Source organism: Meriones unguiculatus, chromosome 8 (genome assembly GCF_030254825.1).
Source record: "Meriones unguiculatus strain TT.TT164.6M chromosome 8, Bangor_MerUng_6.1, whole genome shotgun sequence".
Classification (NCBI taxonomy): domain Eukaryota; kingdom Metazoa; phylum Chordata; class Mammalia; order Rodentia; family Muridae; genus Meriones; species Meriones unguiculatus.
In genome coordinates this window covers 100,290,581-100,303,126 of record NC_083356.1, presented here as the reverse complement: position 1 = coordinate 100,303,126, position 12,546 = coordinate 100,290,581, and the positions used below count along the sequence as shown (strand labels likewise).

Genomic DNA, 12,546 nt, shown 5'->3' with positions numbered 1-12,546 from the left:
CGGGTAACCGGCGTCTTCCTTTCCAGGCCTCCTTCAATGTGACGGTGAGCATATCCAACTGTGAGAAGAGGAGCCGGAGCCTTGTCGTGAAGCCCGTGGGGCTGGGGGACGCCCTGGAAATCCTCGTCAGTGCCGAGTGCGACTGCGAATGCCAGAGGGACGTAGAGGTCAACAGCTCCCGGTGCCACCACGGGAACGGCTCCTTCCAGTGCGGGGTGTGCGCCTGCCACCCGGGCCACATGGGTCCTCGCTGCGAGTGCGGCGAGGACACGGTGAGCGCGGACGCCTGCAAGGAGTCCCCGGCCCACGCCTCGTGCAGCGGAAGGGGCGACTGCTACTGCGGCCAGTGCGTCTGCCACCTGTCGCCCTACGGGAGCATCTACGGCTCGCACTGCCAGTGCGACAACTTCTCCTGCCTGAGACACAAGGGCCTGCTCTGCGGAGGTAGGCCGTGGCTAAGCGCCTCTTAGCTCCTGCTCCTTCTCCACATTCCTGGGCTGTAAATATTGGCTGAAGGCTTGCGGGGGGGCGAATCGCTTGACTTGGGAGTAACTGGATTGTGGCTCGCGTTTGGAAAAAAATTAACTAATAGAGAATGCCAAAGGAACAGACCGATGAGAAGGCACGGGAATGCTTAGTAGATTTGAGGGCCTTCTCTCTCTCCCCTCTCTCTGTCTCTGTCTCTCTGTTTCCATTTCTGTCTCCCTCTCTCTCTCCTCCCTCCCTCCTAAGATTCACAGTTCTCCTGTCTCAGTCTCCCAAGTGCTTAGATTACAGGTGATTGTATACTTAGCCACAAATACTCAGTAAATGTACTAAGTTAGGTCAAGTAAAGCTAGGTAAGAAAAAGCCTATGAAAAGGATGAAAGTAGAAAATAGCTTGGAATTTCTTAAAAATTCAAAGAAAAGTTTAAAATATAAATATTAACATTTTATAGATGCTTTTGTAGATATAAAAGCAATATACTCTAAGAATCTGCCACAGAAGCCAGGTGTGGTGGTACAAGCCTTTAGTACCAGCGCTTGAAGGCAGAGGTAGCCAGACCTCTGTGGGTTCAAGTTCAGCCTCATCTATATAGTGAGTTTCAGACCAGCCAGGACTACATCATGAGTCCCCTATCTATCTCTCAAAAAAACAGAACAGAACAAAACAAAAACAAGAGTACATTCTCTTCTTTAGGGGATCTGGATTTGTTTCCAGCATTCTTGACAAATGGCTTTTAACCATGTATAACTCCCACTTCATGGGCTCTGATGCCCTCTTCTGGCCTGCATGGGCACCCGGACACATGTGGCATTCACTGATACAAACACACATAAATAAAAACAACAAAACAAAGTTTTAGCCGAAGAGATGGCTCAAGGGTTAAGAGCATATAATACTCTTTCAGAGGACCTCAGATCAGTTCCTGGCACCCATATCAGATGAATCTCAACTCCCTAACTCCAGCTCCAGAGGAACAGATACATATGTACAAATAGCAAAAATTAGTTTAAAAGTAAATCTTTTAAAAAGACAAAAAGAATATGCTGGGCCAAACATGATTCAAAACTATTCCGATGCACCTATTTAATTATGACCTATTTTGACAGGAATGACAATTTTTTAAGGGAAAATTTTACAATACAACATTTTATTAAATTTTATGAAAACCGTATCAGTATCATATGATATTGCAGCATTCTTTTTTATTATTATAATATTTATTTTTATATCAATTACAGGTTATTTGCTTTGTGTCCCAGCTATAGCCCCCTCCCTCATTCCCTCCCAACCCCACCCTCCCTCCCTCATCTCCTCCCATGCCCCTCTCTAAGTCCACTGATAGGGGAGGTCCTCCTCCACTTCCATCTGATCCTAGCTTATTAGGTCTCATCAGGACTGGCTGCAACATCCTCCTCTGTGGCTTAGCAAGGCTGTTCCTCCCACAGGGGGGCTGGGGAGGTCAAGGAGCCAGCCATGGAGTTCATGCCAGAGACAGTCCCTGTTCCCCTTACTAGGGAAGCCACTTGGATACTGAGCTGCCATGGGCTACATCTAAGCATGGGTTCTAGCTTATATCCATGCATGGTCCCTGGTTGGAGAATTAGTCTCAGACAAGCCCCTGTGCCCAGATATATTTGGTCCTTGTGGAACTCCTGTTCTCTCCAGGTCATACTAACTCTTTCTTCTTTCATATGATTCCATGCACTCTGCCCAAAGTTTGGTTATGAGTCTCAGCATCTGCTTTGATACACTGCTATGTAGAGTCTTTCAGAGTCTCTCTATGGTAGGCTCCTATCCTGTTTCTCCTTTTCTCCTACTTCCAATGTCCATCCCATTCTTTCTAAGTAAGGATTGATCTTCTTCCTCCTTCTTGTTTAGCTTCTTTAAGTATACAGATTTTAGTATGTTTATGCTGTCTTATAGGTCTATTATCCACTTATAAGTAAGTATATACCATGTGTGTCTTTCTGCTTCTGGGATACTTTACTCAGGATGATCTTTTCTAGTTTCCACCATTTGCCTGAAAATTTCATGATTTTCTTTTCTTTCTTTCTTTCTTTTTTTTTTTTTTATTGCTGAGTAGTATTCCATTGTGTAAATGTACCACAATTAGGAATGACAAATATTAACACAGTTTTTAATGTATAAATGTGGTCCACAAGTGAAGCACTAGCTGGCTGTGGACTGAGCTCAGACACCCTAGTTACCACAGGATGTAAGCAAATATCTCAGCAAAACACAATGGCATTCTTTTTACAGAAAACTAAGCAGGTTATATTTCCAAACCATAATGTCAGAAACTTAGTGTCAGAAACTTACCAGTGCTCAGGAGATTGAAATAGGAGAATTGGAGTGAAGGTCATATGACAAAAATTTAAAAATTACAAGAAAAAAAAAAGAAAAAAGAAAAAGAAAACAGCAACAACAAAGAAGAAAATGAAAAAGAAAGAAAGAAAGGGCCAGGCACGGTGGTGCACGCCTTTAGTCCCAGCACTCAGAGAGGCAGAGGCAGGTGGATTTCTGTGAGTTCCAGGCCAGCCTGGTCTACAGAGCAAGTCCGGGACAGCCAGGGCTCTGTAACACAGAGACACCATGTCTCAAAAATCAAAAACAAAAGAAAGAAAGAAAGAAAGAAAGAAAGAAAGAAAGAAAGAAAGAAAGAAAGAAAAACCTTACTTTCAGGAAAAGATAAGAAAGGAAGGAAGGCTCTTTTAAAAATCACATAAAAGCATTTATCCCAAAGAAGATCAATTTTCCTCCCATTTTTATTCAAACTTCATTTTCTGATTCTACTGTGTGTGTTTGTGTGTATGAACCCACAATCAGTGTTTCTGTTAGATTTAGGCAGGACACAGCCTGTAAGTGACAAGAAGTTAGTTAATGGCAAAGCCATCATCAAACCATAGGAAGGGTGTGTTTGGGAGACGCCCACACTGCCTTTCTAGTAAAATACATGTTCAAAACACTGGAAAAATTATTTCTGCAGGTCCCAAGTGTAATTTAATCTAATCTAATGGCATAGCAAACATCCTGCTAGTCCGGCCCCTAAATTCTGGGTAAAAAGACCTAAAGTAGCAGGAATTGCTGGCATGTGAAATTCCTTTCTTTCTTTTTTAAAAATATATTCAGGGTATCAGGAATACACTCAAAAAAGGTTACTCAACCCATACACTGTAGTTAGGAAGGTCAGATAACAACGCCACTCTTCAAAGCAGATGCAGGAATCGCAAGAAATTCTACTTAGAAAATAATCTTTCTTTAGCTGGAATAGCAAAAAATTCTACTTAGAAAATAATCTTTCTTTAGTTGGACTTAAAAACCTCCACCAGTGCCATGTTCTTTCACATTTTGGCAAATGATGATGATAATGATGATGATGATGATGATGATACTCTGTAGCCAGTAGCCTTCTCTTCTAAAAAGGTAAAGTGAAAGTAAATACAAGTATTCAAATCCAGCTGGGACTGGTGGCGTGGCCTCTGTGTGTCTGGGACAGTGCACAGTGCAGGGACGGAAGCCGCACCTCGTTGTGAAGAGATGCCTTCCTCTCAGCCATGATTTGCCAAACCCACCAGATACGCTACTCACGACATGAAGGGATCTCACTTACCTCACCAGCCCTGTACCTGACAGCGTGCTGCTCTTCTGAAAAGCTTTTATCACGGTGCTCATTGTCATACAGCATCTTTCATCCATTTGTAAGCACTCAGAGAGAGAAGGCTCCATCGATTTTGTTTATCCTCGCCCAAATTCCATTAGTCTATCTTGATTCTAAGAGACTGGGAGCCATCCCAGGCAAATGGTATTAGAGGAAAAGACTTGTTGTGATTATGCACTTAGAGTTATTTTTTTTTTCAGTGGCATTCCAGAAAGATCTATCCCTCTGGAAAGAGCCTGGCAAGTTTTTCTAGATCTTAGCTTATCATCTTGCTTCTACATGACACCAATAGGAAAGTGCTAGTGTGGTGTCATGAACAGGTTTCTAAGTTCTGAATGGTGTGTCTTATAGTTTGCTGTGACAATCCTTTCTAATGTTTCAGGGCAGGTTTTCTAAACTCCTGCTAAGAAATTCTTGTGTGCAGAGATACAGTGGGCAGCCTCAGGACCCCTGGCAATGCACATTTATGCGTCCTGTTAATTTTCAGAATAAACTACAAGTTAGAGCTTTTCTCCCTTTTGTAGCTGTTTCTCCCTTTCTGAGGAAGGAAAAAAAAAGATATTGGATCACTTACCCATAAAAATTAATTCTTGGTTTTTACCCAACTCATTTACTCCTCTTAGTTTTGAATTCCTTGACTCAACTATGAATTAAGTCGTAGTTGACAGGCTGTGAACTGCAGCTAGACTGTGTCTTAATATTGTGGGTCCAAATAAACTTAGATCCATCTTTCACTGGAAAGTATCTCATTGAAGTATTATGCCATAGCCGGGTGTGGTGGTATATGCCTTTACTCCCAAGACCATGTAGGATAATATATAGAGACCCATGTATCTATACATACATATACACAGAGAACACACACGTATCCCATCATTCAAACACCAACTACAAAACCCTTGTGGTTTGGAGACTGACAGAGCATTATAGAAAGGGCTTTTTTATTCTCAGTCTCTTAAGGTCTAGTCATGAAGCCAGAAAAGCAGCCAAGTACTAGAACCAGGTCTACAAGAGAGAAGGCAGTCTTCCGTGCCATGGTGAATTCAACAGCATCTTCTACAAGTAGAAGCATGCGCCATTTACTTATTTGTAATAAAAGCATAGAACTTTTAGCATTGCTTGCCAGTTCTTCCTCCTGGATGGCTTTTAGAAACACTTCCACTGACTAGGCCCTGTGGGGCTCAGTTATGGGCCAGGCAACACGGTAAACATAGACTAACTTAGGGAACTGCAGGATTTGCTGGAAGAATAAAAGTTCCCATGCAAGATGCCTATATGTATGCCATTTCTTTTTCTTTTCTTTTTTATTTATGTTTTTATTAATTACAGTTTATTCACTTTGTATCCCACCTGTAGCTCCCTCCCTCCTCCCCTCCCAATCCCACCCTCCCTTACTCTTCTCCAACCATGCCCCTTCCCCAGTCTACTGATAGGGGAGCTCCTCCTCCCCTTCTTTCTGATCCTAGTCTATCAGGTCTCATCAGGAGTGGCTGCATTGTCTTCCTCTGTGGCCTGGTAAGGGTGCTCCCCCGAATCAGGGGGAGGTGATCAAAGAGCCAGCCCCTGAGTTCATGTCAGAGACAGTCCCTGTTCCCATTACTAAGGAACCCACTTGGACACTGAACTGCCATGGATTATATCTGTGCAGGGATTCTAGGTTATCTCCATGAATGGTCCTTGGTTGGAGTATCAGTCTCAGAAAAGACCCCTGTGCCCAGAATTTTGGTTCTGTTGCTCTCCTTGTGGAGCTCCTGTTCTCTCCAGAGCTTATTATTTCCCAATTCTTTCATAAGATTCCCTGCACTCTGCTATAAGTCTCAGCATCTGTTTTGATATCCTGCAGGGTAGAGTCTTTCAGAGGCCCTCTGTGGTAGGCTCCTGTCCTGTACTCTGTTTTCTCCCTCTTCTGATGTCCATCCTCTTTGCCTTTCTGAATGAGTATTGAGCATCTTAGCCAGAGTCCTCCTTCTTGATTAGTTTCTTTAGGTGTACAGATTTTAGTATGTTTATCCTATATTATATGTCTAATATCCACTTATGAGTGAGTATATACCCTGTGTGTCTTTCTGATTCTGGGATACCTCACTCAGGAGGATCTTTTCCAGTTCCCACTATTTGCCTGCAAATGTCATGATTTCTTTGTTTTTGATGGCTGAGTAGTATTCCATTGTGTAAATGTACCACAATCTCTGTATCCATTCCTCAACTGAAGGGCATCTGGGTTGTTTCCAGCTTCTGGCTATTACAAATAAAGCTGCTATAAACATGGTTGAGAAATGTCCTTGTTGTGTACTTGAGCATCTTTTGGGTAGATGCCTAGGAGTGGTATAGCTGGATCTTGAGATAGCACTATTCCTAATTGTCTGAGAAAGTGCCAGATTGAGTTCCAAAGTGATTGTACAAGTTTACTTTCCCACCAGCAGTGGAGGAGGGTTCCCCTTTCTCCATATCCTCTCCAGCATGTGTTGTCACTTAAGTTTTTGATCTTAGCTGTTCTGATGGGTGTAAGGTGAAATCTCAGGGTCATTTTGATTTGCATTTGCCTGAAGACTAAGGACACTGAGCATTTCTTTAAGTGTTTTTCTGCCATTCTATATTCTTCTATTGAGAATTCTCTGTTTAGCTTTGTACCCCATTTTTTAATTGGATTTTTTTATTTGTTGCTGTTTAACTTCTTGAGTTCTTTATATCTACTGGATATTAGTTCTCTGTCAGATATAGGGTTGGTGAAGATCCTTTCCCAATCTGTAGGCTGTTGTTTTCTTCTGAGGACAGTGTCCTTTGCTTTGCATAAGCTTTTCAGTTTCATGGTCCCATTTATTGATTGTTGCTCTTAGAGCCTGTGCTGTTGGTGTTGTGTTCAGGAAGTTGTCTCCTGTGCCTTTCCTGAAAGGATCTGTTATGAGTTTGTAAATAAATGATATATTTTTTTGAAACAAACAAATTTGTTTTAACATCCATGGCAAGCACTCAAAACTCCATGGGAAGGATGCTTCTCTGAAACATACTATTTACCACCTTAGAATGTTTTAAAAGCCATTTTGTGGCCTGATCTAAAAGGGGCTCTTGAATGCCACAACCATCTGCACCATTGACTCTGCCCTGTGGAACTATCATTGTTATTGAGCAGATTTCCACCATGTCTCCTTACTTCTTCCCACCCCCACCCCCGAAGTGTATGCAACTCACTTCTTCTATCTTTATCCATCAGTGTGTCCAGGCACCTCCTCCTGCAAAGCTGGTCTGCCCTGGGCTTCTGCGGCAGCCTAACTCCCATCGCCCTCCTCTTTTCAGCCTCTCCTATAAGGAGCCTTTCCTCTGACCGCGTTTTACAGGCTGATGCTCTCCAGAGCTTTTCATGCTCTGGATGCTTGCCCCAGATGATATGATTCACAACTGCCTCATCTGAAAGCCTTTCCTTGATGGATTCTGAGCTCCTTCTCTATATTTTTCAACCACCTTCTAAGATTCCCAACAGTCCTTTCTCCTTCAAACTCAACAGAACCATAGAGACTCACTGTATTTTCCTCTTCTGCTTCAGAACCATTCAGTCATTCACCAGCTGATGTCCACTGTAGACCAGGTGTGGATTACAGCAGTGAACAAGAGCCAGCTTACACATTAAGGCAAAAGAAAGCCATGCCACCAGCTGGCTATCCAGCCTGCTGACCTGGCGAGGTTTCTCTCTCTCTCTCTCTCTCTCTCTCTCTCTCTCTCTCTCTCCATGCTGCGCTGTTGCCAGCCTTGCCCTGGCCTGAGCATCCCGGCTTACATTGCTTATCCTTTCACCTCTGTTCTCCAGGCTGCTGCCAGGGGTCAGGCATCTGCTCCTGCATGACCTTGCCCCTGCCTTTCCTGCCCCTCATTTAACCTCTCTGTGAAAGGTCCGCACACATACCTGTCTGTTCAGGTCGCTTCCTTAGGGAAAACTTGAGAACCTTCTGGGAAAAATACTCTTTCTTTATCCATGTGGTTTTTCATTGTCTCACTTCTGACCCTCTGGGCTTTCCCTTCTCCCCTTTGCCGCAGCCATCAGGCTCTGCCCTAAGAAGCTTCCCTGGTTGTTGTACATATTTCCCTCACTTCCTGTCATCTCTCTGAAATGTATGCAACCCCCTTCTCTCTTTATCTCCCAAAATCATCTCAAGCATTGCTTCCTCCGGAAACTTTCCCAAAGCCCTAGTTAGTTTAGAAACTCTTCCTTCCTGCCTCCTAGACTCAGCATGTATATTATAGTTAGCACTAGTGCTAATACTTTGCCTGCCTCCTACACTAGAGGATAAATTCAGTAATCTTGTGCTATTGAATTCTGCATCTCTGTTGCCTGATGCACTCAGGACTGGAACCATAATTGACTCTTAGTTTCCATTACCCACTACATTCTAAAGCTAAAAATCAGACCAAAAATTGATGAATGAAATTAGGCTCATTACAATTTGACCCACTGGGAAAAGGAGGTTGGGAAAAACCCCTAATTGCTTTTCATGTTTGCTGAAACAAAGGTCAGAGGCAGGTAGATTTGGTTATAAGACATGTTATCTCTAAATCCTTTCCAGAGGGAGGTAGCTTTGCTACTGCTGTTACCTGGGTTGACCCTATTCTCTGCGTAGGAGTTCTGTTATACTGTCACATCCTCATGTCCAAGAAAATCTTTGACACAGAGTCTATGCTCAGTTAGAATCTGCTGAATGATGAATTTGTCAGTGCTTAGTATATACCAGTGGAACAGCTAACAGGGGCACGTTAAGCCAGAATTTTCCACGACAGCCACTGGAAGCAAATTTTTATCCCTAAAAATTTGGGATAAAATTTTTCATAAGGGAGGATTTTTCAATGATTCAGCGTGAGTGATAGAGAGGGATGGGTACTAATCCAGGGCTGCCCTCCATCTCCATCCTAAAACCCAAGGACAATTCACCAAATTGCTTCGAGGGGCTTGTCTGTGTGGTCTCATTTTGACTGAATACTTACTCGGTTTGCTGTAGTTGATTCTCAGCTAGGAAATGAGTTAGTGAATACACAGAGCCGACAGTACACACCCTCTCAGTCTCTCTGCCTCTGTCTCTCTGTCTGCCCCCTCTCTCTGAATCTCTCCGTCTCTCTCGGCAACACCACGTGTGTCTTACGTGTGTTACAGACAACGGCGACTGCGACTGTGGCGAATGCGTGTGCCGGGAAGGCTGGACGGGCGAGTACTGTAACTGCACAACCAGCAGGGACTCGTGCACGTCAGAGGACGGAGTGCTGTGCAGTGGCCGCGGCGACTGCGTCTGCGGCAAGTGTGTCTGCAGGAACCCCGGGGCCTCGGGCCCCACCTGTGAACGCTGTCCGACCTGCGGTGACCCCTGTGACTCTAAACGGTGACGTCTCTGCTTTTTGTTCTCTCCTCGGGGACTAGCTTTCCGTGGGATCAAAGTCTGGGTGATATCTAGTAGACCCAAACCTTCCCTTGTCTCGGCTGGGTGTGGCCTCCCGGACATGTCAAAACTCAGAGCCCAAGGGCCCCTGGGATTCCCCAGCCTGGACCGTCAGCTTCTCACCGGCCTCGTCGTGAGTCCTGACTACCCACAGCGGCAATGTCACGCTTCTGCGAGTGACAGCAGGGAAGTACCGTTGATGCCCCACGCTGGTACCTCAGATGGCCTCTCAGCGTCCTGTTGACACTCACAGGCACTCGGTACCTTTTCTGGGGAAACAGACGACCTTCTTACGTAGACCCGTCTGGGCTGACCTTGCAAGATTTGTTCCCATCCTGGTAGACCAAGAAGGCAGCGGCCGGGAAACAGTCTCAGCTTTCCCTTCCCTCCCTCCTTATCACCATACACTCTGCCCTTTTGTGTGGTTACCATTATGCATATATATTGCTGGTTTTTTTGTTTTTTTTTTGTTTTTTGTTTTTGTTTTTTTGCACTATTAAGGCAATAACAACAATGACCAAAGCACTTTTGCTTTGCGGAATGAGAACAGATTTGGTAGGTCTCCCATGGCAGGCCTCCAAGAGACCATTGTGAAGTCACATTGTACCTGGTAAGCCGCGAATATGACTGAGCAGTTCATAGTTTCATTAACTCTGATTCATGGAATGGGGACATTTGCATTTCTGCTGTCCACAAGGAAGAAAATCGATTTCCCCCGTGGTTACCTGTCAAGCAGGTATCAAGACTTTTCTGTCACTGTCCCTGGCAAACTGAGACACATGCCAGAGCAGGGGGCTTGATTCTGAATACTTAAATAAAATCAAATGTAAACTGGCAGCTGGAGTCCAGTGCCAGAGTGATTGCCCAGCATTCACAAGTCTCTGGGTTCAATCCCCAGCACGGCCACCAACAAAAGAAGTAGAGTTTCTTCAAGGCATTTCTTTTATTGCTCTTCTGCTTCATCCCCTTTGTAAACATGAGTCAGTGCTTTATCTGGTTTGTGGCATGTGAAATTAACAAAGCCAGTCCAGTTTGGAAACAAGCATCATCGACTCGCTGGTGTTAGTTTTGCCATGCGTCTATCCTTCCTTTTACCCAAGCAGGCATTCATTTACCTAGCAAGTATTAAACACCTGCCGTATGCCATAAATGGTTTCAGGTCATATGCATGTAGTAAAATAATTATGGTTTCTACCTTCAGAAGTGCTAAGGGTCTAATGGAAAGAAAGAATTTTATCCTTCGCATATGTGTATGTGTACATACTTGTATATGTATGTTTGCATATTTGCATGTTTGTGATGCACATGTATGTGCTGGTGCGTGTGTATGGGTTTTGTAGGCCAGGAGTAGTTCAACCTCAGGTGTCTTCCTTGATCACTTTCCCCTTTGTTTATGGAAGGAAGCTCTCCAGGTCTAGACAGTCCGGCTAGCCAGCTTGCCGTGGCTCCGTCCTGCCTCCTGAGTGCTGGGATTACGGGTGGTTGCCATACTTGCCTGGCTTTTATGTGGGCTCTGGTGATCTGGGCTCTGGTCCTCACACTTGCATGGCAAGCTCTTTATCCACTGAGCCATCACCCAGTGCCATATCTTTTTCAAGTAATTATCACACACGCAAACATATGAGGGCTGCCAGTCACAATGGGGATGCCGAGGGTGCTAGGGAGCTACAGGGCAGGAGAGGTCAATCTTGCTGGGGCAGTCACAGTGAGATTCACAAACGTGGTCTGGAGACTGTCTACAGTGTGCCCCAAGCCCCCACCAAGTCTGCCCAGATCTACTTAAAACACAAAAGCAGCTTCGAGAGAAGATGTGTGTCCTTATTCCCTCAGGGTGGCTGAACCAAAGCCTGGCCTATACAGCAGTGGTTCTCAACCTGCAGGTCGAGGCCCCAATGTGACCCAGTGGGGGTCACATATCAAATATCCTGCATAACAGATATTTATATTAAGATTCATAACAGTAGCAACATTACAGTTAGGAAGTAGCAATGATATAAGTTTATGGTTGGGGGAGGGTCACCACAGCAAAGGAAGTACGGATTCAGGTTCGGAAACGGACTCAGGTCCATCTCCAATGCATGTTGTGTCTGCACAGTAAGAAACATTTGCATATTTGTCTTACTCCAGACTGAATCTATTTGTAAAACTATTTATAGCACAAGCTTAATTCAAGCCTACGTTTCACTTTGGTCTATAGACACCTTTAAAGTAGTATGATTTCCTTGTATCCTTGGAAATATACTTTTCTATAAGCAGCAATCTTTTGAGAAGCCTGAATTAATGAAGATTCAGGCTATAATCCTAAGCTTTAAGAACCCACTGTCAAGCCTTATACTTATTCAAAAGAGTAACAGAAAATTGAATTTTAGAATAATCGCATTTGACATATATTAAGAGCACTCATCATTAGAATTCCTGCTGGGATAGGGATCATTTGTGTTAAGAAATTCATAACTTTGTCTAGACTCTGATCATATTTATGGACATAAACGCTACCTTATATTTGAAAATGTGAGTAGAAAATATGGCTAAATCAAATACTGAAGTATTTTTTTTTCTTAACAAATCAGAAGCAATCACTGCAGGGAAAATAATGATGAGATAGGCTGTTATCAAGGCTGGCTCGGGGGACACTGATTATGGCGTAGAAATGAGAACAATTTAGCCTCCTCCTAGATATCACCCACCCCAGCTCTCTTTCTTGAGAGTGCCGAGAGGTCAACGTCGCCTGCTGGTGAAGAGCTTCAAGGGCCATGCCACAGCAAGCCAGTTCTCCACCGCCAGGAGCTGACAAACCCTGTTGTCCCACCCGCAGGAGCTGTATCGAGTGTTACCTGTCTGCGGACGGCCAGGCGCAAGAAGAGTGTGTGGACAAGTGCAAAGCCACCGGGGCCACCATCAGCGAGGAAGGTGCTCCTTGTCTTAAATCACGTAGTTCTTGTGTGAGTCAGGGGGCTCGTAGTGACTGGACTTCATTTGTAGCA

At 44.2% G+C, this 12,546-nt stretch overlaps 1 protein-coding gene across 4 annotated transcripts in view; it reads left to right on the top strand.

The window, feature by feature from the left end:
- Window positions 1–12,546, top strand: part of Itgb6 (integrin subunit beta 6) — a 126,797-nt gene that overhangs the window by 90,405 nt on the left and 23,846 nt on the right. For all 4 annotated transcript variants that reach the window (XM_060390248.1, XM_060390246.1, XM_060390249.1 and 1 more), the window contains 3 exons: window positions 27–444; window positions 9,283–9,505; window positions 12,378–12,472. In XM_060390248.1, the coding sequence (XP_060246231.1) occupies window positions 27–444; window positions 9,283–9,505; window positions 12,378–12,472 (736 nt within the window). The remainder of the gene's footprint in view (window positions 1–26; window positions 445–9,282; window positions 9,506–12,377; window positions 12,473–12,546) is intronic.